The 25,405-nt window shown below is 43.6% G+C and overlaps 1 protein-coding gene across 1 annotated transcript; it reads left to right on the forward strand.

Moving 5' to 3' along the window:
* Window positions 1-92: 92 nt before the first annotated feature.
* Window positions 93-23,892, forward strand: LOC133386831 (tetraspanin-18-like). The gene is made up of 7 exons (XM_061630599.1): window positions 93-164; window positions 7,124-7,315; window positions 7,799-7,873; window positions 12,448-12,546; window positions 15,929-16,108; window positions 18,861-18,944; window positions 23,839-23,892. The coding sequence occupies exons 1-7, from the start codon at window positions 108-110 to the stop codon at window positions 23,890-23,892; spliced, it is 741 nt and encodes a 246-aa protein (XP_061486583.1). The 5' UTR covers window positions 93-107.
* Window positions 23,893-25,405: the final 1,513 nt, after the last annotated feature.

The raw sequence follows: 25,405 nt of genomic DNA on the forward strand, positions 1-25,405 counted from the left end.
GATGGGTGAAGTAGGAGAAAGAAAGGATATTGTGCTGATGACCCTCTCCTTTCTTCTCCTCAGGTTGTTATTTCTGAGTTGCTTCAGTGACTAAAGCTGTTCTCAAGATGGAAGTGTTATCCCTTATAAAACATCTGATGTTTATGTTCAATGGGTTGGTGTTTGTGAGTATTTTGATGATCTTTGAAACACTAATATAGACACTGCTTATGCCCAGCTTGACAGTATACAGTAAATGCACTTAGTTCTAAATTGAGGTGGGGTGTGCGACTCAGATGTGCTCTGTCAACATCCTCACCGCTCTGTATTTGGACACCTTAGTGTACTTTCCTCCCTGCTCCATGACAGGCAAGCAAAACAGGCTTACAAAGATTTTGCTATACTGAAGCACTTGCCTTGGAAGTTGGCAACATGTCAATAGATAGGATTATAAAAAATAAGGGATCCTGCAGAGCTATTAGATTTTTGAAATAAATAATATTCCTTATGGCAAAGTTTCTACACTTTTTATGCCCAGGGCCCCCTTGAGGGAACTGAAAATTACTGAGGCCCAGCAGTTACAAAGTGGCGATGCAATGGTGAAGCCCGTCATAATATAGGAATCAAATTGATTATATAATCGGTAGCAGAAGATGGAGAAGTTCCATACTGTCTGTGAAAACAAGAGCAGGAGCAGACTGTGGTACATGAACTGATAATATCGAAAATCAGAGTAAAGCTAAAGAAGAAGAACAAAGCAATCGTAATGCCAAAATACAATTTAAATAACATCCCAGAAGAATATAAAGATCAAATAAGGAACAGATTTGAAGCTTTAAACTTACTTGACAGAGAACCAGAAGAACTATGGAGTGAAGTCAGAGACATTATCAGGGAAGAATCCAAAAAGACAGTACCTCTAATTAAAAAGAGAGAAAGACCTCAATGGATGACTGAAGAAACTCTTAAAATGGTTAAAGAGAGAAGGAAAGCAAAAGCAAAAGGAGATAGAAACACGGTCAGAACACTAAATGCAAGAATGCAGCGACTAGTACATAGGGACAAAGAGAACTATTACAATAGTTATTGTACAAAAATAGAAGAGGACAACAAAAAGGGAAGAACAAGAGCCCTATTCCAAAAGATTAGAGAAATGAAAGAAAAATTTAAACCAAGAGTAGGGATGTTGAATAATCAACAGGGAAACACACTGACTAACTGAGACGAAATAAAAGGAAGATGGAAGCAATACACTGAAGAACTCTATAAAGAGATGCCAGGATGACAGATTCATTCATGGAGGAACCGTATGATGAAGAACCAGAAATTTTAGAATGTGAGGTGAAAGCTGCTCTTAAAATACATGGAAGAAACAAATCAGCAGGAACAGATGGCATACCAATAGAGTTGCTACAAGCTACTGAGACTGAATCTGTCCACATTTTGACAAAAAATTGTCAAGAAATATGGAGAATTAAACAATGGCCCACAGACTGGAAGCATTCAATATACCTCCCAATTCCAAAGAAAGGGCATCCCAGGGAATGCAGTAATTATCGAACTATTGCCTTAATATCCCATGCAAATAAAGTAATGCTCAAGATTCTACAACAAAGGCTCTTACCATATATGGAGTGAAAAATGCCAGATGTCCAAGCTGGATTTAGAAAGGGAAGAGGCACCAGAGATTATATCACAAACATACATTGGATAATGGAACGGACCAAGGAATTTCAGAAGACAATCACCCTGTGCTTTATAGATTACAGCAAAGCTTTTGACTGTGTACATCATGAAAAACTATGGAATGCTTTAAAAGAAATGGGGGTGCCACAGCATCTGATTGTCCTGATGCGCAACCTATACTCTGGACAGGAGGTTACTGTAAAGACAGAATATGGAGAAACCGATTGGTTCCCAGTTGGAAAGGGTGTGAGACAGGGGTGTATTTTATCACCCTATTTATTTAACCTGTATGCAGAACATATCATACGGAAAGCGGGATTGGACCAAAATGAAGGAGGTGTGAAAATTGGAGGGAGAAATATCAATAATTTAAGATATGCAGACGATACCATACTACTAGCAGAAACCAGTAACTATTTGAAACGAATGCTGATGAAAGTTAAAGAGGAAAGCACAAAAGCAGGACTACAGCTGAACGTCAAAAAGACTAAAGTAATGACAACAGAAGATTTATGTAACTTTAAAGTTGACAATGAGGACATTGAACTTGTCAAGGATTATCAATACCTTGGCATGGTTATTAACCAAAATGGAGACAAGAAATCCGAAGAAGGCTAGGACTGGGGAGGGCAGCTATGAGAGAACTAGAAAAGGTCCTCAAATGCAAAGATGTATCACTGAACACTAAAGTCAGGATCATTCAGATCATGGTATTCCCTGTCTCTGTGTATGGATGTGAAAGTTGGACAGTGAAAAAAGCGGATAAGAGAAAAATCAACTCATTTGAAATGTGGTGTTGGAGGAGAGCTTTGTGCATACCGTGGACTGAGAAAAAGACAAATAATTGGGTGTTAGAACAAATTAAATGAGAACTATCACTAGAAGCTAGAATGATGAAACTGAGGTTATCATACTTTAGACACATTATGAGAAGACATTATTAACTGTAAAAGACAATAATGCTAGGAAAAACAGAGGGGAGTAGAAAAAGAGGAAGGCCAAACAAGAAATAGATTGATTCCATAAAGGAAGCCACAGACCTGACCTTACAAGATCTGAACAGGGCGGTTCACGACAGATGCTGTTGGAGGTCACTGATTCATAGGGTCGCCATAAGTCGTAGTTGACTTGAAGGCACATAACAACAACAATAGTTTGTTAAGGGTGCTGAGGGTTATTAGGTGATCCCTATTCCCTCACAGAGCTACAATCCCCAGAGCAGTTTAAAAATCAATCTGTCTTGAATTGCAGTTCAAGATATACTTTTTGAGGTGATGTGGCCAGAACTGTACATGGTAGTACAAATGTAGTCACACCATAGATTTGTATAATAGCATTATGATATTGGTAGTTTTATTTTGAATTCCTTTCCTAATGATTTTGAGCATGGGGTTTGCCTTTTTCACAGCTGCTGCACACTGGATCAACATCTTTACTGAACTATCTGCTATGACCCCAAAGTCTCAGTCTTGAGCAATAATTGCCAGTTCAGACATCATGATTATATATGTGAAACTAGGATTTTTTTACCCCATTGTGCCTCACTGAATTGCATTTGCCATTTTTCTGCCCATTCACTCAGCTTGGAGAGATCCTTTTGGAACTCTTCTCATTCCTTTTACTTTTTTAATCGCCTTGAATAATTTGGTATTATCAGCATACTTGGCCACCTCACTGCTCACCCCACCTCTAGATCATTAATGAACAAGTTAAAAAGCACAGGTCCCAATACTGATCCTTTCTGCATTCCTCCATTGGGAGAAGTGTCCATTTATTCTTCTTCTCGGCTTCCTCTTTCTTAACCAGTTGCCAGTCCACAAGAGGACCTTTCCTCTTATTCCATGACTGCTGAGCTTACTCAGGAGTCTTTGGTGAGGTACTTTGTCAAAAACATTTTGAAAGTCTAGGAACACATTGCCAACTGGATCACTTCTTTCTGTGTGCTTACTAACTCTAATAGGTGAGTAAGAGAGGACTTACCCTTAGAGAAGTCATGCTGGCAAGACTTGTTCTTCTATATGCTTGGTAATTTTGTCCTTGACAGTGCATTCCACCAGTTTCCCTGGGACAAACATTAAGCAAACCAGCCTGTAGCTTCCAGGATCCCTTTTTAAAAATTGGTGTTGTATTGGCCACTTTCCAGTTCTCAGGTACCGAGGCTGATCTTAGGGACACATTACATATTTTTCTTAGCAGACCAGCCAATTCACATTTGAGTTCTTTAAGAACTTGTTGGTAGATGCAATCCAGAGCCAGGAATTTGTCACTTTTTGTTTTGTCAATAAGGCCTAAAACATAGTCTTTTATCACTGCTATTTGCCTGAATTCCTCTGACTTCCTTCCTGTGAAAGTTAGTTCAAGTACAGGCATCTGTCCTATATCTTCTGCTGTGAAGAACTCCTTGTCCTCCTTTAGCACACCTTTGACTCCCTTGTCATCCAAAGGTTCAACTGCCTCCCTAGCGCATCTCCTGCTACTAATGTATTAAATAACTTTTTTATTGGTCTTTATTATTATTACTATTATTAATATTAATTATAATTATTAATATTACTACTAATAATAAATAATTGCCCGCCCTTCACCCAAAGGTTCCAGCTTTAAAATACATCATCGAGAACAGTGAAGAGTCACATCACAGAAAATAGGGTGGGTCCTAAAAATATACATCTCAGGTGTCAAAAGCCAGGATAAAGAGGTGCATTTTTAGCATTCACCAGAAATTATACAGTGTAGTTGCCAGAGGTACCTCTGTGGGGAGGGAGTTCCACTACTTAGGGGCTGCCATAGAAAATACTCTCTCCTGGGCCACCACTCCCGAGCTTCCAAGGGTGGCAGAACTACCAAAAGGGCCCCCTCTGCTAATCTCAACACCCCAAAGGGTCTGTACAGAAGGGGGTGGTCTTTCAGATATTTGTGGCTTAAGTCATTTAGAGTTTTATACACTAACATGAGCACTTTATATCAGCGGCATCACTAGCGGGAGTGCAGGGGGGTGCGGACCTCCGGTGCGCGCCCTCCCAGGGGTATGGATGAGGTGGCTGGGTTTGTGCATGCGCCTATGCGCGCACACACTCGAGGCCAGCCACCCCATCCATGCCCCTGGGAGGGTGCGCGTCGGAGGGGCACCCAGCCGGAGAAGGCCTGGGAACGCCGGCGCGCCTCCCTCACCCCGCCGACGCTGCTCCCGCACTCGCCCGCCAGCCCGCCAGCCCGCCTCCGACGAGTTGGAGCAGCATTGCCAGGCGGTGCAGGGTGGGGCGGCTCTGGGTGTCACCGCCCTCATGGTGACACCCGGGTGTGGGTCACACCCTCCGCACCCCAGTAGTGACGCCCCTGCCTTATATTAGGCCCAGAAACTTACTGGCAACCAATGCAGCTGTTTTAAAACAGGATTATGAGTTCTAAAGGGAACCCCTGCCAGTAATCTCGCTGCTGCATTTTGGACCAGTTGAAGTTTCCAAGTCATCTTCAAGGGCAGCCCCATGTAGAAAACCTTGCAATAATCCAGTCTGGAAGTTATCAGGGCACGGAGTACTGTGGTCATGTCATCTGTGTCCAAAAAGGGCTGAAGCTGATGAACCAGCCAGAGCTGGAAATAGGCACTCCTAGCCACTGAGGCCACCTGAACCTCCAGTGACAACACTGGATCCAGAAGTACCCCCAAGCTGTGGTTCTGCTCCTCCCAAAGGAGTGCAATCCTATCCAGAACAGGTGGTCTCCTCACCTCCAAAGTATGAGAATTCTGCATGCATAACATCTCTGTCTTTTCAGGATTCAGCCTCAGTTTATTGGCTCACATCTAGCCCATCACCACCTCCAAGTGCCGGTTCAACACCTCAACCGCTTCTCCTGATTCAGATGGAATAGAGAGGTAGAGCTGGGTGTCATCTGCGTATTGATGGCACCTCACTCCAAATCTCCTGATGACAGCTTCCAGTGGCTTAATATAGATGCTAAATAGTATGGGGGACAAGATGGAACCCTGCAGAACACCACAGGACAGTTTCCATAGTGCTGACCAATAGCCTCTCATAACTACTTTTTGGAAGTGGTTCTAGAGGTATGAGAGGAAGAAATGAAGCATAGTGCCCTCAACCCCCACCTCCCTGAAATGCTCTGGAAGGATACCATGGTCAACAGTATCAAAAAGCACTGAGAGATCAAGGAGGACAGGGTCGCATTCCCCCTATCTCTCTCCCAACAGATGTCACCAACCAGGGCGACAAAGGTGGTTTCAGTGCCATGGCCAGGCCTGAAGCCAGACCAGACCAGATCCAAGTAATCAGTTTCCTCCAAGCATACTTGAAGCTGGAGGACTATCACATTCTTGAGCATCTTACCCAAAAAGGGGATATTTGTCATTGGGAGATAGTTGTTTAACACTTCTGGGTCCATGGAGGTCCTCTAAAGGAGGGGATGCACCACTACCTTCTTCAAGGCAGATGGTACCTTCCCCTCCTCCAGTGAAGTATTAATCACTCCCTGGACTCACCCAGTCAATCTCTATGGCTAGCTCTAAGAAGCCAAGATGGGCAAGGGTCAAGGGGGCAGATCGCTGACCGTACATATTCAAGCAGCGTGCCCCCATGCTCAGGCTGTAATAATTGAAACTGATCCAGCATAGATGGAACAGACATTTTTCTGGACAAGAGCAATGTGCTCCTCAAATTCTTTTTTAGTATTCATTATTGTCTGCTTGCATTTCTTTTGCCAAAGTTTGTGTTCCTTTTTGTTCTCCTCATTTGGACAAGATTTCCATTCTCTAAAGGAAGTCTTCATGCCACCAATAGCTTCTGTAGCTCTGCTTGTTAACCACACAGGCATCCTCTTGGCCTTGGTGATAACTTTCTTGATCAGCAGTAAACATTCAAGCTGAGCCTCTAATACTGTGGCTTTAAATAACTTGCAAGCATTTTGGAGAGATTTAGCCCACCTTTACTTTCCCTTTCAGCTTCCTTTTTACCAATCCCCTAATTTTTGCGAAATTTCCTCTTTCGAAATCAGACTTGACAGTGTTGGGTTTTTTTTGTCAATTGTCCTTTACATATATATTGATAGCACTATTGTAACTGTTTCCAGTCAGTTTAACCACACGTACACTGCACACCAGATCCTGGCACCACTTAAGATGAAGTCCAAGGTCACCACTTTTCTGGTCAATTCCATGACAAAAGTTTTAGGTCGCATTCATTTATGGTATCTAGACAATCTACCTCTTTGTTACACATGTAGACTGTGAGGATCAGGTGTGCATTAATTGTACATCTAATCCCTTTCTAAGAGAGCAATCCTATATTGAGGAAGCTGGCGGAACTTAAAACTGACTTAAGTTAAGATACATGCATTGACTGTGTTGGCCAATTAGCTGAATAAAGGTTAAATGATTTTTCTGTGTATATATCTGTCAGTACTTACAATTTAACCAGGTAATCTATCTTCATTGTGTGTTTTTCAGCTTGGGGGCATATGCCTCCTAGGTGTGGGCATCTGGCTGATTGTGGACCCAGAAGGAGTTCCAAGTCTTATCTCAAATAATTACCTAACAGCAGGGTGTTATCTCATTGCCATTGTGGGTGCAGCACTCACAGTCCTGGGCTATTTGGGGTGCTATGGTGCCATCAGTGAAAACAAAGACATCTTGATTCTTGTAAGTGGCATGGGGTAGGTTGTGAATGAAAAGTGAATACTGAATGAAATCAGAGTTGGGTTGGGAGGGATTACTAGGGGTGGGATTAGTATAAGTGCTACAGCACTCAGGTCCTGCTTGCAGGCTTCCCATGAGCATCTGGTTGGCCACTGTGAGAACAGGATGGTGTACTAGATAGGCCACTGGCCTGATCCAGCAGGCGTTCTTATGTAATGCAACATATTGTACAGTGTGCTGGGTGCAACAGTTGTAGATTGTGCAACATTAGTCGCTGCTGGGTTGTGGATTAGGGCTGATCGTGCTTACAGGCCTCAAATAATAATAATTATGCGGCTTTGCATTTCAGGATCAAAGATTATTGTCAACCTTTAGTGAATAATGATCGAGTTGATACTTATACTAGAACTAGATGTGGAATCATCTATAATAGACTAGAGAGGGTCTGGGTTCATTCTTATCCTGCCTGCTCTTCTCATCTCACAGTTCTTTCTGTTGATATTTCTGGTGTTCGCCTTGGAGATTGCAGCTGGTCTACTCATTCATTTTCATGGAAAAGAGGTAATAGCTGAACCTGGTTGGGGCAGGAGCAGTAGAAGTAGCTGCTTTTGCAGTTCATTCTTGAATCTTATCTTTGTTGCTTCCTTTGTCACCAAAACAGTCTTTCTGCAACTCCTAGAACTGTCTCCTTCCCTGTGTGCATGCATTTAGTGGCTGAGGTTATGCACATAAACATTTAGGTTATTCCTACAGGTTGTAGGAATGCAAACAGGATTTTCTGGGGCTAGTACACTGTATGTAGATTCCCCCTCACCCCCGCATTCCCCTCTGGCAGTCTATTGGCAAGATTTGCAACTTATGCACAATTATTACCACTGTCCTGATATTTGACAGCTATTTTTTTTGATGTTGTAAAAATGCATAGCATATAATAGTTTGTCAATGCCAGTTGATCGTTGCACCATATTATTTCAAAAAAATCAGTGTTAAGTTTCCTTAAACAACAGTGACACCAAAATAAGCCCTGACTAATTGCATTAAAAACTTAGAAAAGGGAGTATTGGATAACAGCCTAATGCTGGGAAGGAGTACTTTCAAAATAGGCTATGAATTAGACTAATAAACTGCCCTGTTCAGCAGCCCAGGGAAAAAATTAAACTTATACAGCTCCTTATATATAGAAAATACATCAACGCATTTTAAAGGCATCATAAGTTGCATTTTCAAATATGATTGGATGGACAAAATGTATAATATGCTATTTGTTGCCCGTAAAAATGCAAAACATCTTTTAAAGCTGCATGTACTTTTTTATTATCACTGAAATAGTTTCATGTGTGTGCCTAACTTGATCTTGTTGCATATGTGCTCTTTGTACTTCCTCGATCTTCTAGACCTTGTGCCAAATGAGTGCAGAGAAAGAGAGCAGTGGATGGGCAGGACCGCACAGTGCTGCTTAAAGCCATAAGCTCACTCAGCTCATGTGATGGATGTGCACCATTAAGAGACATGCAATGCCCGAGTGGAAGCAGCACACACTGGTGTGGCTCGGCTGAAAGTCCCATTTAAAATATATATTTTTCTCCGTTCACTTGATGATCATGGGGCCACTCTCACTCTGAAGTGCCAGAGTGTTTTTCAGGCGTGCTGGGGGCAGGCATCTGCCTATAAAACACGTGGCAGATGCCAAAGGAGGCTGAGGGTGGAGCTATAAGGAAGAAGAGGGGATTACTATCACCGACTCCTCGCACTGCTGCTGCTGCTGAAGCCCTTACTCAAACAAGAGGAGAGGGCTTTTCATGAAGCAAAAAGAAGCAAGCCTGCCAGGAAAGGCTGCTTTCCCCCTTCCTTCCTGGCAGCCAGCCAGCCTGCCTTTCTTTACTCCTGCTTCATTGCCACCTCCTTTTAAAAATTATTCTTATTTGTGAGGCCGCCCAGATCTTGCCTTCAGCCCAGACAGAGCCAAGGAGCAGTGAGGAAGCTCAGGACTTGCCTGCCCTCCATCTCTGAGGCTAAGTGTGTGTGTGCCAGCGTCCCCCCTTTCTTCCACCTACAATCTTTTCTCTAAGTTACTCAAGGTGGTGCACATAGTCCCCCCCTTTCCATTTCATCCTTACACCAACCCTGTGAGATAGGTCACGCTGAGAGGCTGTGTCTGGCCCAAAGTCACCCAGTAGGCTTCATGGCTGGGTGGGGATTTGAACCTGGATCTTAGCCCAGCACTGTAACCCACTGGTGCTGGGAGACAGGACTGTACATCTTCAGATTATGAGGGGGAGGGGGATACCAATTTGACAAACCTCTGCATTAAGAAAAGAAAGCAACACCTCCCTGTCTGCAGGAAGCTTTTTATGGAAAGGGATATTTGGAGATGTGATTTTGCCACACACCATTTTTTCACGTAACAGAGGCTAAAATTACAATTGGGGGGGTGTCACAATTTTTTTTGAGCTTATAAAGGGGGTCCAGTATTCATAAAGGTTGGGAAACACTGTTGTAGACTGCTCTGTGCTTTAAGCAACTGTATTTAAAGGATTTAGGTTTTAATAATATTTGTCTTTCCTGCTCCTGTTCTTAAGTGGATTTTTAAAATTGTGATTGTTTAATTTGGATGCGTTTTAATTGTATTATATCCCACTCTGAGAACAGTTATGTTGAAGGGGAGATCAGAAATATTCTCCAAAGCAAAAACAAAAAAATAATAGAAAGGAGATCAAAACTGTTTAGAGGAGAGATGGGGCAGTTTTGAATAGATGGACTAGATTAGGAAGTGTCCTGGCTTCTGACCAGAGAAGCATGCTCAGGACTTGAAGACTGGGTTTTGCACACAGTTTTATTCCAGAGGTTAGCACAGGTACATAGCATCAAAACACACTATGCACGAATCAGGATACAGAACACCAGCAGGTGCGCTAGGCTTGAGGAAGCAATGGGAAGTTATTGCAACAAAGCTTTCACCCCCAAACACTCCAAATAAAAGAAAAGCGGCCAGGCACTTTACTTGCATAAGCTAAATCTAGCACTTTCCAGTTTTTGAAGCAAAACAGGGGCTTCTCCTAGAGAAAAGAGGATGATTTCTCAAGTTGTAACTGTCTCTTCTCTTGTCTAAGTGACCTTGAGGAAACTGTCAGCTCTGACTCTGTATGAGATTCCCCCTTCTATCTCTCTGGAATTGTTCAGCAGATTCATTAAGGACTAGCTGCCCAAGTCTGGGTTAGGTGCCAATGAGGAAGGTAGACTACATTTGTCACTCTACGTCGCAGGCAAGCAGGGACTGCTAGGGTGTTCACAGGAGTGCTGGGCACATGGCTGACGGGGGTTTCAGGAAGCCTTTCCTCCATGGCCTCACCAGACCCTTGTCCACCATCTGCAATTTCCCCCCTCCCATTCTCCCAATCCTGCCAATTGTTCTTCATGGGGCCCATAACAGGGACCAGGTAATGAGGCATTTGCATGACTATGGGGGAATGCTGTGCTGGAGCCTGTTCTGAACTGGTCCTGTAGATAAGAGCCAATGAATCTCAAGAGATGCTAGTCCTAGAATCGGAGACAGCGCAAGACATTTTGTTGCCTGAAGCAAAGTCTGATGCCCCCAACTCCCTGTCTACTTAAAGTGTGCTGGTGTTGCATTGTATTCCAACAACATTGGACATATTAGGACAGTGTCTGCCACCATTCATGAGGGCAGTAGGCTATATTAGAGGGTGCCAGGTGAGCCACATGGCATGCCTATACAGCTCCACCACTCAATTCCTTGCCATTGTTCCCCACCATTTAGTATCTGTTGCCTGCGGTGATCACCTTATTCTGCCTAATGGTAGGCCCTATCCTGCTTATAATAATAATAATAATAATAATAATAATAATAAAATTTTATTTGTTAGTCGCCTATCTGTCCGAGTTAACGGACACTCTAGGCGACGTACAATAGTATAAAATACAATATACAAATCAAAAACCACAATCATCAATTAATCTAAAACCATCCTTCAATAAATACAACATAAAAACTAATCCACCCCAGAAATCCTATAGGCCTGCCTGAATAGCCAGGGAGGAGGCATGTCGGAGATCAAAAGGAAGTGAATTCCAGAGGGTGGGGGCCACAATCGAAAATGCCCTCTCTCTGGTCCGTACCAGCCTAGCTGTTTTGACTGGTGGGAGCAAGAGAATGTCTTTTGAGGCTGATCTTGTCTGGCGGCGTAATTGGTGATACTGGAGGCATTCCTTCAGATAAACTGGGCCGAAACCGTATAGGGTTTTAAAGGTCAACACCAACACCTAGAATTGGGCCCGGTAAACAACTGGTAACCAGTGTAGGTCTACCAACACTGGAGTGATATGATCCTGGCGATGGCTATGCTTAGAATTACCAGCTGTTTGGCTTTGTGTTTTTAATAACTGGATGGTTCAGGAACATTCACAACATGATGTGACCACTCCTGTCATAGCGCAGCAGACCTAGGAGAGGCTGCAGTTGCTAAATCTCACCTTGCTCTATCACATTCAGATCCAGACTTTGGCACCCTTAGCCTTGTGCACAATATCCTTTTGAGGCCTTACATCGTGGGTAGGTAACCTCAGGCTCAGGGCCAAATGGTGGCAGCAATCCTTATAATGGTTATATAATCCAATATAATCCAATATAATGGTGCCAGCAATCCTTGACTCAAGGCCAGAATCCTGATTTACTTCAGCAGCTGATTGTTTTAGGATACTGAAAGCTCTTATTACTTGGTAGGCATGCATTCAGTCACCCCACCAACCTTAGAATTCATTGGAGATCGTCTCACAGGCAACACACCATACTACTGGTCACTAGGACCATTGAGTTCACAAAGGGTATCATGCTCTATTTTAAAAGAGAACTGACCATTCTCCTGGAGGTGATGGCGGTAGAGCAGCAGAGCAGTGTGCAGGGAGAGTTGGTCTGCATCAACACCTCACCTGCAGCCCTGATGCCGGAGAGAACAGAACAAATGGCACATGGCAGTTGGCAGGAGGGACCAGAGAATAGAGGGTGGGGCAACCAGTGGGATGAAAGGAGAGGAGTGGCTGTCCTCTTGGTCAGCAAAACCCTTGAGGCTTTACACTTCTTAGCAGGATATAATAATTCTGCACTGTTCTCTCTTCAGGTCCAAGATGAATTTTTCCTGGTTCAACTGAAAGAGAATTACAAAGGAGACAACTCTACTGAGTTATTCACCAGAGCTTGGAACATCTTCATGATTACGGTACAAGTCATCTAGGAGCTGCTGTATTGAGATCATTGTACAACTGATGTCTACAGCCAGCATATAGTAAGAGCCGGGGGGGGGGAGGAATGCTTTATCATTGGTGCCAGAAGAGACGCTGAAAAGAAAACACCATTGGTTCTATGTGATGGAGGCTGGAGGTGACCTTGGCAATGGAATCCTAAGGGTAGAAACACACTTAGTGTTGTGCTGGTTCCGGTGCTTCTCCATCTTTCTTTTCTCAAAACTAGCACACAATGCTAGTCAAATTCTCTCTCTTGTCTTAAAACATCGTTGGATAGATGCATGCATTTTAAAAAATTCAGCTTCAGGGAGTTTTTGCAACTGATTGGTAGATCGAGCCCTTCCAGGTGTGGCCAATGGAAACTCTTTGCTACAGGCTCAGGCAGAGATAGCGAATGGCCCAACGCTTTTCTGTGGGTAGTGCTGAAAGGTCTGAAGGTAGCAGTGGGGAAGGGAGGTGTGGCCAGCAGAGGGCAGACTTGCTTCAAAATGCAACCAGAAAAATCATTCTGGCTGCTTTTGAAGCCAGGAGGAGAGCCTGGCTGGGAGTCCAGAGTCTGTGAGTTCAAATCCCTGCTCGTATCTCGCAAAGGGCCAGCTAAAGATCACCCCCACAGTGAGTGGCTTAGGGGTTACGTGCCCTGCCATCTGTGCAGCCGTGAGCAAGCTGCATAGTCCCAAGGAACCCAGTCGCCCCCCAACTGGCAGCTGCGGACAAGGAAGGGGCTGGCTTGTGCAGCTGTGGCAAGCTGAGCAGGCCCTAGCCAGCTGGGGAGGACTAGCCTCAGAGGGAGGCAATGGTAAACCCCCTCTGAATACCGCTTACCATGAAAACCCTATTCACAGGGTCGCCATAAGTCGGGATCGACTTAAAGGCAGCCCATTTCCAATTTCAGTGTGACCAGAGCCTAAGAAGCAACTGTGCTGAAATTCAGCAGCAGGGAATACTAGAACAGATACATTGCGAGGGCTAGTAATGGCCTCTCATTTACGGATTACAGGGTCTAGGGGAGAAACCTCACATGACATACATGTGCATGTAATAAAAGTTCCAATGGCCATTTTTTGTAAACAAAATGTAGAAATGTAACAAGAGGATTTGAAATAAGATGGATTGCTTAACCCTTTCTCTACCCAGCTATTTTATTTATTTAAACTGTTTTATCTTGCCTCTCCACCTTGGTTTCTCAGCGGACTTGCAACACAATTAAATCAGTATTACCATAATAAAAGCACAGTAACAAAAATTAAAATACTTCTTTATCTCAACTTTAATGTGTGACAGTCTTAGATCAGTAAGATAAAAACAAAATGCTGCTAAAAGTATGAGGAAACTGTAGCTAAAGTGTGAATACCAGGGCTATGCATTTGGCTTGGGTGAGGCTTGAATCTGAGGTGGAATATCTGTCTTAGATACTGCATATTTGGACTGCTGAGGAGGTCCAAGATGAAGCAGACTGGGCCTGAGGCTTTTGATGTCCCTTGGTACCTTGGGAGGTGCTCTATTACTTTTTCAGCCAAATTTGATACTTTTGAACATCATCCAAGGTCTACAAGCTGTCAAAAAATGGAAAGTGCCATGCAGGGATGAGGATGAAGAGCGGGTGTAGTTTTGTGATTGACAGCACTAGCTTTCAGTCAGGGATGGCTTTCCTTTTACTACCAATCAGAGTGCTTTGTGGAGGGATGTAGAAAGTATCAGAAGTGAATTAGCAGCAGCAGCAGCAGCAGCAGCAGCAGCAATGCTCGGGATCTCTGGCTTCCAAGAACTGTGAGAGCCACAGCTAATTGGAAGATGGTGTCCTGCTGCTGCCTGCTGAGTGGGCAGGTGTCACCAAATGCCCTGACACTGGCCATCTTGTGAATGGCTCTGTGTTGCTTAGCCAGCTTCTCAAGCAGCAAAGAGTTAGATTTCCACCAGTTCCTCACATCTTGAATCAGGCTCTGCTCCTCCAATACTTCCCCCCCAGCAACTTAGCATAGAGATGGAGGACACTACCTTCCTACTAAAGGTGTGCATGCTGGCAGCTTATAACAGGGGCTCCTTCAAGTAAGTGGCATAGCTGGTATCTTCTGCCAACTCAAAATGACCCTGCTCCTTCCTATGATGAAAGTGCATCTGATTTTGGGGGGAAGGGATTGATCTTGCTACATTTGCTGCCACCTCTGCCTCTATCCCTCTCAGAAACTATTGCACTTAAAATAATGGCACTAATGAACTGGGTTTTTCCGTTCTGACATGAAGAGCGAGGAAGACTTACCCCTCCCTTGTTGTTTGAAGGAGTAGGAAGCTCAGGCTCTGAAGGCTTTACATGGGAAGTTTACAGTAGTGCTGTGTGCATGCTGAATGGACAAACAGAACGCAGGTAGAGTCTTGTCTGCCAACTAATGTGCCTGGTAAAGTGCACACCTTGCTCCTGCCTCTGCCTCTCTCACTGTCTCCAGAAATGCCCACTCACCTCTCCACCTGCCATTCAGATCAGGCAACAGTGCCCGTTAGCTGATAAAGGGCATGCATTGTCCTATGTATGCCTGCCTGCCTGCCTCTTCTACCAGGACTGGGTGGGTGTAGGAGGCTTGGTGCTTGTTTGTTTATTTTTAAAAATGAATTCACACTTTAAAGATGCCTAGCAAAAAGGATGCCTGTACCTGTATGTTTGAAATTTAGCAAGCTTAATAGGGAAGGCATCCGAGTCTTCTGAAAATGAGACAAGGCAACCTCCTCGCCTCATATGAAAGGCAAAGCACAATGTCATTCTAAGACTCCGAGCCAACGAGATGGATTCGAAGGCAAAATAATTTTTTTCTGTCCATAGCCTCCTGAATATTATATTTATGGACAAGTGGATGGATGTACCAAATTGGTGCCTCAATTGAAAAGACCCTTCTGTAATTACCGCCTACCTCATTTTAAGAGGATGGGGGGGCACCCTGAGCAGGACCTCTGATGAAGATCTGAACAGTTGCACAGGTTCAAATGGGAGAAGCAGGCAGCCCTTCACCTACTCCAGTCCCAGGCTGCTTAGGGTTTTTAGGCTCAATGCAGTTCCTTGAATTGTACCGGTAGCCAGTGAAGCTTTTGTAATGTTTGTCAAAATGGCAACATGTTATTACTGTCTTGTGCCTTGGTTCTTGCATTCTTGCAGATACAGAAACATGTCAGCTTTTAATAAAAGAAATAAATAATCCCCAAACATTGTAGATGGAGAGAGAGAATCTGGAACACATGATTGTAGTAATGATCAGAAACTCAGATGCTAAAAGGTGCACACCCAGACACACCCTAGCCACAGATCCTTTCGTTAACTAACTTTTTTGTAAGCTAGCTTTTGAATTTAATGCTTTCGTTCTCTTTTAGTTTGAATGTTGTGGCATTGTAGGGCCTGATGATTTTAATGAGTGCCACTATTTTCGGGCAGACCAGACAGATGACAAGTGGCCTCAAGCCTGCTGCACCCGGGTCGTGGCTGAGCCTTCATCTGAGCTTCTGGACTTAGCACGCTGCAGGAAAAGAGAGATGGAGTATATCAATAATGAGGTAAGGATATTTGCCAGCTGCCTGCTATACAAACCCGTTGATAGTTTCCCTGCCTTGGTGGAACAAGCAGAAGTCAAATATATATATAGGTTGTATGCACTGTTGGTCCACTCAGAGTAGATCCATTGAAATTAATGGGCATGACTAATCTAGGTCTATTCTGAGTAGAATTTAGTTGGATACAATCCTATGTCAGCTTTTACAATTTAAAGTTTGTTTACATCTATATACACACATACCTGCTAACTCAAGATAGCACTTCAAACATCTGACAAAGAAGGCTCTAGTCCACAAGGATGGAACCTCCACCCTGCGGGCTTAAGTAGGCCTGACAGGGGTTCTAATGTGGCTCATGATGCCATTTCCCCAACCATGCCCACTTACCCCACCCCAGATGTCACTGAGATCGTCCAGATGAGCACTGTTACTTATCCCCCATGTTACAGAGGCCGGATTAGCCTCAACTAGAAGTCAGGCATTTAGGGTTGCCAGTCCAATGCTATGAAGCACTTTTCCGGCAGAGATTCTGACTTCCAGGCATCTCTTTAAGACTTTTTTGTGCCTACGGGCTTACGGAGCTGTTTAAAATGTTTTTTGGGAAGCCAGTCATTGTGATGATTACTTTCTATTTCCTTTAAATGTTTTCATGTTGCTGTACAATACCCCAATATTTTGCAAGACGGCAATATATAAATATTTTCATAAATACATAAATAGTATTTTTTTAAAATACAGGGAGAAGGGTGAGGGTGACAGGAACCTTGGGGAGGGGTCTGGTGGTGGAGGAAGAAGTTAAGGATGGAAAGGTGGTGGCTGTGGAGAGGAGAAGCAGGGAGAAGGGGAAGATCCAACTACCTCTTAAGCCTCCTCCAGTCCCCCTACTACCTCCTCTCACAGCAGCTCGCACACATAAGGCCTCCCTCTTTCCTGGCCTAATTTGTCACTCAGGCTCCCTCTGTGCCATTTTCTTATTTGGGTGAGAGAAGCGAAGGGGGGAGAATGGACCAGCAGAGCCCCCCTCTTCCTTATCCTTCAATCCAGGTGAGGGAGAAAAGGATTGGGGTGGGGTGGGGCGGGAGCAGTTAAAAAACCATGAGCTCTACATATACTGAGGTAAACTGCAACCCCTGCTGGACAAGGTACCACAAAGGGAGGGGGAACCCACACACAGCACCTCTTGCCATTTTGCTGTGTGTGCAGGGCTCACCTTGCAGAGAAGAAAAAGACACCCAGGCAGGCAGGCAAGTGACTGACTTGTTGCTGCTCTTGTTGTAGCCATCTCCTCCACCACACTTGGCCACAGAAGCAAACGCTCTATCAGGGTCTTGCCAAGCTGTTGATGCTGTGCACGCAGTGCCGTTTCCAGCTGCTGTTCTTCAGTCCCCTACCCCTTTTCAGAACTTCAGGAAGCACGAGGAAAGACCAGTAGAAATATTATAGAGCGACAAAACTTGACACCAATTAAAACTTATGACCCTTAACACTTAAAAAGAACATGTTACCATCTTTTGGGTGACAGGCAAAGATTTTCCTTTTCTCCCAGGCATTTGATCTTTCTTCTGCTGCTTGGTGGTATCTGTTCATTGGTTATTTTAACTGTGATCTTGCTGATGTTGTTGGATTGCGCTTTTAGTGTATGTTCACTTTCAGTACTTTGTTTATAGTGATTTAATTTTTAGCTACATTTTTGTATTTGTATTGTATTTCTAGATGTAAATTGCCTTGAGACCTCTTTGGTATAAAGTGATGAGTGAATTAAGATGATAATAGTAATCTAAGCAACTTTTAAAAAATAATTTGAAAAAATAAAACAATTGGGTTTACATTCAGTCTCCTTCATGATGCTATGCCAGATAGGTACCAGCATTTGTAAAAACTGTTTCAGGTATTCTATGGAATTTGAAAGTCTATGGTATTTGTTGTGCTTTGTTTTTGAGATGTTGGCTTATGTTTTTTGATCTGGCTTGAAAATTAGGCCAATTAAATGTTTTGTTTGTTTTTGAGCTATAATAATCCGTAATAGTTGGCAGTCTTGATAATTAGTTTCTCCTTTTTTGCAATTCTGTATTGGAAAGTCAGCTATCAGCCACAGGTACCAAACCTCCAGGCAGACCAGTCCAAATATCTTGCCTAAGTTAGGCTCTACTTTTCTTCTGAAGAAAACAATTAGGATATGGAGAGAACCTCAAAGAAGAGGAGTAGATGGGGAAAGGTGTCTTCAAAGCCAGTCTTTGGCAATTCTAGCAATATCTCACATTTCCCACTGAAAAGTTGTACCGTAGCCAGTTGCTCCACTTTGGGGAAAACAATTTTGCTTTTTCAGTATGTGAATATTTCCAGTGCAATGCATGGGCATCATAAATGGGAAAAAGGCTGCCCAAACAGGTCTTGCTTAGATGTTAGATTAGATACTGTTGCAGTATTCCCGCTAAACTCCACAGTGTAGTCATGTGTAGGTCTCTACCATGAACGAATTTAAGTCTAGGGCAGCTTGCTGTACTGTTTGCAGTATGGTAGTGATCCACTATGAACACTTGATCATGTCAGCATGCAATTTGTATTGCTAGAACTACAGAATATTTCTGCTAACCCAGGCTGCTGTATAGATAAGACCCTTCCAAAAGCCATAGTGTGGAGAGAATCTTATGCTATATAATTGACCACTTCAATGCAACTAAATACCTTGCGATTTTGATGGGGTTGCCACTACCCTTGGAGCAATTTCCCTTAGGATTCCTTTTATTCACTGCAGGGCTGTTTCCCCACAATAATCCAGCTATTGAAGAAATATATCACAATTACTGAGACTTTTGCTTTCGGAGTGTTAGCTTTTGAGGTAAGGCAGTCTTGAGTCAATATAAGCAGGGAGCCTAATACTTCCCTGCTAGAAGTAGATAACTCTGTCTGTTGTTCAGTCCGTATCCCGGCTAATGAATATTATAGCTTCAATGGCCAGCAGCAAGGCCTTGAGATAATTGTTTTCTTTTTTCTCATATGCCATAAGCTGCCTTATAAGGGTTCTCCCCGAAAGCACGATTGTGCTTTTGGCTAAATATCGGTGCAGGGCCAGGTTATCCCTCCCATATGCCACTCCACCTTGATGCATCAGGAGCACATGAGTAGGGTGAATAATGTGGGAAATAAGCATGTAATTGGCTCTACTCACATGGATCCAGCATACACATTATAGAAGCAGCATAGGAAGAAGCCATGGGAAAATGGCAGCCACGTAGGCAATGGAGACTGGTGACTCCGATGTCAGTGAGGCAGTGAATCCACTCTGGGCTTTAGTCTAAACTTTCAAGGAGCTGCCTTGACAGTTTGGACTAAAGCCCGAGAGTGGATTCACTGCCCCACTGACATCAGAGCCACCAGGTCTCCACTGCATGTAGGTACAGTAAAGTATGAATTGGGCTGCAGTCGAAGCATTAGGGAGGGGAAGGCATTATTATTTCTAAGGGAAGATTAATCAAATACAGTTCCTGTATAATACTACAAAGCCCAACATGTTTCAGTTGAAAACCAACCTCTGCAGGGGTGCTATCAGAATAAATTATCTGTATTTTGGCTTACTAATTTATTTATAATAGATATTAAGGCTGTGAGCCACACTAGTCTCCTACAGCAAAGTGTTTCCATTGGTCACACCTGGAGGAGAATGGGTTGATCTGCCAATCAGTTGCAAAATCTCTTTGAAGTGAATTTTAAAAAATGCACTCAAGCTGATCCCACCAGGTTTTATAGTAGAAGGGGTGGGGCTTGACTAGCGTTGTGTGCCCCCATTTTTTAAAAGAGAGGTAGAGTCGCACTGGAACCGCAGAACAGTAAGTGTGTGTCTACCCTAAGAATAATGCAACAACCTATGCTAAAGTTATTATACAGGGGACATATCCTAAAACAGGGCTGGCTTGAGGGCTGTATTTTGTCCAAGATTTGTCAAGGTTGACCAATCCTTTGAGGGCCACATGCCAGTAGTGGTTGTGGCCAAACTGCCACAGGCGTTCACCACACATAGACCACAGATGTACACAACACACAAACCTGCACATTCAAGTACATGCTACACTTGCATACACACGCACACACACACACACACATTCAGGCATACTCCACATTCCCACCACCCCACATTGCAGGGCTGTCCTGAGAGGAAAGGCTGGGTTTGATGCAAAGGTGTAAACCTCTCCTCTGAGCCCAGCATTGCACTGGGAGAAGAAGAACCTCTCCCAGTTGGGCGTGATTGAGCCTGCAAATTGCAGCTTCACCATCTCTGCCCTAAAACCTAAACCAATAAAAATGTAAACTATGATCACATGAAACATGCTTCTTTTAAAATATTTTCTAATGGATATAATGAATACTCATATAATTTTTTTTAAAACCCTCTCAATGTCATCACTAAAAATATATTATATATAAATATATTCATGTGCATCCTTAAAAGATATTACACTTGGTAACAAATAGATGAACCCTTTTAGTATATGTACAAAAAAGTGTGGATCTTTTCAATTCCCGCATTTATATATATATATATATAATAATAAATTTAATTTCTTTGTCGCCTATCTGGCCAATGGCCACTCTAGGCGACTTACAAAATCGTTAAGATACAATTGATAAAATACAGTGATACAATATAAAAACAATACATCTGCAACAAGAATATTAAAACTGGGCAGGAGGCATTACAGTTATAACAATTAACCCTCCCCGGATACCTCGAAGGCCTGTTGAAAGAGCCAGGTCTTTAAGGCTTTCCGAAATACATTTAGGGAAGAGGCGTGCCGGAGATCTTGTGGGAGGGAGTTCCAAAGAGTGGGGGCTGCCACTGAGAATGCCCTCTCTCTTGTACCCGCCAATCTGGCTGTTTTTGTTGGCGGGATTGAGAGAAGGCCCTGTGTGGCTGATCTTGTCGGGCGGCATAATTGGTGGCGTTGAAGGCGCTCCGTGAGATATATATATACACACACACACACATATATACCAGGGATGGGAAATGGGATTCAGCTAGTGGGTGGCCTACTTTGACAGGTGGGTGGGGCTCCATTTACCTGTCAATCATCTGACATCACTGATGCAGGTGACCCATTTTTCCTTTTTTAGGTCACACCTACATCATACATTTAAAGCATTTTTATACCATTTTGACAGTCATGGCTTCCCCCAAAGAATCCTGAGAACTGAAGTTTAAGGGTGCTGATTGTTAAGGGCATCCTTTACAAAGTACAGTTCCCAGGATCCTTTGGAAGAAGATGTGATTGTTAAAGTGATATAAGAGTACTGTACATGTATTGTGTGAATGTGACCTTAGTGCAGCTTGAGCTGAAGCCATACCATAAATGAAAATCCAAGCCCTGCTTTTGGCAGCTGAGCCTAGCTTGCTGTCACTGCTATTCAGTGGTAACAGCAATCCTCCTCTGCCATGGAATAATCAGGAATGTGCTTTAAAGCTCCCAATTGTTCATTGGTAGCTGCATCTCTGCCTGCTCCACACCTGACATCATGTATGACATCAGGTAGATGTACGTTTGGGGAAATGGTGTTGCAGGCCAATTTTGGACTTGTGCCGAACCTAATTAGGCCCATGGGCTGGAGGTTCCCGATGCCTGGTGTATCTACATAGATTTGTTACCAAGTACAATTTCTGTGAAGAACACATACTAAGGGATTTACATCATAATATGTTTTCAATGAGACATTTAGAAAATTGTATTCTGTTTTTATTCCTCATATATTGTCAAATTTTCTAATATATATTAAGTATGTTTGTGATTTATTTATTTATTTATTTATTGCACTTGTATACCGCCCCATAGCCGAAGCTCTCTGGGCGGTTTACAGCAATCAAAAACATTAAAACAAATATACAATTTAAAACACAATTTTAAAATTTAAAACAATATAAAAACAATTTAAAACACATACTAAAATGCCTGGGAGAAGAGGAAAGTCTTGACCTGGTGCCGAAAAGATAACAGTGTTGGCACCAGGCGCGCCTCGTCAGCCACATCATTCCATAATTTGGGGGCCACCACTGAGAAGGCACTCTCCCTTGTTGCCACCCTCTGAGCTTCCCTTGGAGTAGGCACCCGGATGAGGGCCTTTGATCTTGAACGTAGTGTACGGGTGGGTTCGTATCGGGAGAGGCGTTCCATCAGGTATTGTGGTCCCAAGCCGTGTAAGGCTTTATAGGTCAAAACCAGCACCTTGAATTGAGCTCGGAAACATACAGGCAGCCAATGCAAGCGGGCCAGAATCAGTTTTATATGTTCAGACCGTCTGGTCCCTGTTACCAATCTGGCCGCTGCATTTTGCACAAGCTGCAGTTTCCGAACCATCTTCAAAGACAGCCCCACGTAGAGTGCACTGCAGTAATCTAATTTGGAGGTTACCAGAGCATGGACAACTGAAGCCAGGTTATCCCTGTCCAGATAGGGGCATAGCTGGACCACCAACTGAAGTTGGTAAAAGGCACTCCGTGCCACCGAGGCTACCTGAGCCTCAAGTGACAGAGGTGGTTCTAGGAGAACCCCCAAGCTACGAACCTGCTCCTTCAGGGGAGTACAACCCCATCCAGGACAGGTTGGACATCCACCATCTGGTCAGAAGAACCACCCACTAGCAGCATCTCAGTCTTGTCTGGATTGAGCCTTGGTGTATTAGCCCTCATCCAGTCCATTGTCACAGCCAGGCACCGGTTCAGCACATTGACAGCCTCACCTGAAGAAGATGAAAAGGGTAAATAGAGCTGCGTGTCATCAGCATACTGATGGCAACGCACTCCAAAGCTCTGGATGACTTCACCCAACGGTTTCATGTAGATGTTGAACAGCATGGGAGACAGAACTGACCCCTGCGGAACCCCATAGTGGAGAGCCCAGGGTGCCGAGTAATATCCCACAAGATGCTAGTTTGGTTTTGGTATTAGAGTACGCCCATGCATAATGGGTTTTTCAAAGAGTGTTCCATTATAATCAGTGGCTCTGTTTTTAATTATCTATATTTTGATTTAATTATTTATTATGTTTGCTCTTGCAGTGGCCCTGAAGAAGATTGCTTTCATCTGAAACACACTGGGCTTTGTAGAATGATTCTACAAGAAATATTTTTGATTTTTAGAACCATTTTGAGACTCTACCTCTTTCTTTCTTTGCTTCTCTTGCTTTCTTGTGCTGAGCTGACCCTTCCTTTCTTCCCCATGACTTTTTCTAAACCATTCTGCTTTTCTTCTCCCGATCTCTTTGCTCGCTTCAGATGAAGGGCATCTCCTGTCAGTATTTTCTGGGAGGGATTCAAGCACATATCAGGAAATGTAGGCTTCTGCAATTAACGTGGATTAAAGTGCTGTGTTCCTTAGTGCAACAGATCCATTTTTTAAAAAAGAAACAGATACTTTGTGGTTAGGAAAGTGATGGGCAAATGCATTGAAAAGTGTGGAATAAAAGAATGATTAACAGAAAGATGTATAAACACACTACAGGCAAATCAGGATGAATGCTCAATAAATACTTTGTCTGGGGGAGCCCAAAATGAAATGTCAAAAGAAGCCCAAAATTTCTCTTTGGGGAGAGCTCAAGTGTTGTTTCTTCCCAAACTGATGGTGTGATCTCACCTAAATAGAAACCTGAGACTAGTATGGGAAGGACAAAGCTGCTAGTTCTGAAATCTGTGCTTGCCTCAGCGAGAAGAAAGCTGGCCTAACTTGCCTGTCTTGCTTTTTGTTTCAGGTATGTGCCATGATCTTTGCCTGTGCCCTGTGCTGCCACTATAATGGAGATTAAGATCACTACCAGTAACTGAAATGGATAAACTTTGGACGCAGCATCTCGCTGTTCAATCAAAGCAGAACCACTAGCCTCCAGATTAAACACAAGCTCCAAGCATTGACCCAACTGGGGAATGCACACGATTCATTACTCTTCTGTAGGACTTCTTGCCCCCGATAACTCAACTGCTCTTGCACCCCAACTTGCAAGGGCTGGCCCCACCAAGTGGACACTTCAGGTGACAGATTTGGGGGAGGAGCTATGTTGATATGACAGAAGACAGAGCTATTTGCGCTACATGGGCTCTCCTATGCCTCCTAAGTTGGCTTGCTGTCCTCAGGCCTGACTGAGGAATGGATGTTGTCCCATCACCGGTGCTGAAGTAAAATTTGACTGCCACTGCAGTTGAGTTTTGTACGGAGAGAGAAAGAGAAGGGGCATTTTATCTTTTACCTTACCTGGGGTTGGCTCTGACTATTTGTCCTGCTTCGGATAGTAAATAATTAAGATAAATTTTACTGATTTTATGCAACCTATGTCCAAGTATTACATTTAGCTCGACAGCTTGTCCAGATTTCAATGCTACATGCATCCAAGAAAACACACCCACCATGACACTATGGTACCTGTCACTGAACCAGATGTTGTTGTAGCAGAGCCAACATCTTCTTGCACTCGCACCACATCTTAGATGACTTATTAGCACTTGAGAGAATAAGACTTTTCATGTATGTGCTTAATCTAGAATGCCTACCATCCTTCTACCACTATAACCAGATGGCTAGAAATGCCTGTTTAACACAGTTCAGGAGTAGAAATGATATAAGGGATATTTGTCCCCTTTTCTTTAGCTGAAATGTTTTCTAACTTCAGAGTTCAACTTCCCAAAATAGTTATCAGGAATAATATGTGGTCAAAGACGTTGGAACTTCTGTGTGGCCTTAGCCCAACACTAAGGGCAAAACACGGAAAACAAAGGAAGATTTATTGATGGAGAAAACACACATGCCACAATAGCAACAGCCGTAGTAGTGTGCATATGAAGGCAGGATCCTGGACAGTAGACTGCAACTGTTTTACTCCTCCTCCTCCTCCTGCTGCTGCTGTGAGCTAAGCCATGGTTTGGGTTGCCATGTTCTCTGGACCCTGGAGAGAGAGTGGGAGTGGGGAGGAGAGGTCCCAAACACCTATAAACATCTACACCTGCCTCGCCATTCTTCCTGTTATCCCAGCACCTGCCTCCAATTGCTCCTTACCTTCAAGCAAGTAAGCCTAGGAGCTTAGGGTGGCGGCATTGGAGGACTCTGCCATTTTTCAACTCTTAGCAGCAAAGCTATAAAGCAGAGGTTCATCCCACCTGGTGGGCTATCATTTGGCAGGCCGATCCCATGGGGAAGACCCTTAAGGGATTTGCCCCTTTGGAGTTGAAGTGAGGTCACCTCTCCCTTTGTATGTGTTCCCCTTTTTTCTTTTTCCCCTACCTGTGGGCATTACAGTATATGAGATTTAACGTATGTAGCATGTGTTT

This window comes from Rhineura floridana, chromosome 6, assembly GCF_030035675.1.
Source record: "Rhineura floridana isolate rRhiFlo1 chromosome 6, rRhiFlo1.hap2, whole genome shotgun sequence".
Lineage (NCBI taxonomy): Eukaryota > Metazoa > Chordata > Lepidosauria > Squamata > Rhineuridae > Rhineura > Rhineura floridana.

Excerpts from the sequence above, each read along its gene's own strand:
- LOC133386831 (XM_061630599.1), top strand. The coding sequence starts at position 108 with ATGGAAGTGTTATCCCTTATAAAACATCTGATGTTTATGTTCAATGGG. Across the intron at positions 165-7,123 it reads TGTTCAATGGGTTGGTGTTT|CTTGGGGGCATATGCCTCCT; the intron begins GTGAGTATTTTG and ends TGTGTTTTTCAG. Across the intron at positions 7,316-7,798 it reads ACAAAGACATCTTGATTCTT|TTCTTTCTGTTGATATTTCT; the intron begins GTAAGTGGCATG and ends CTCATCTCACAG.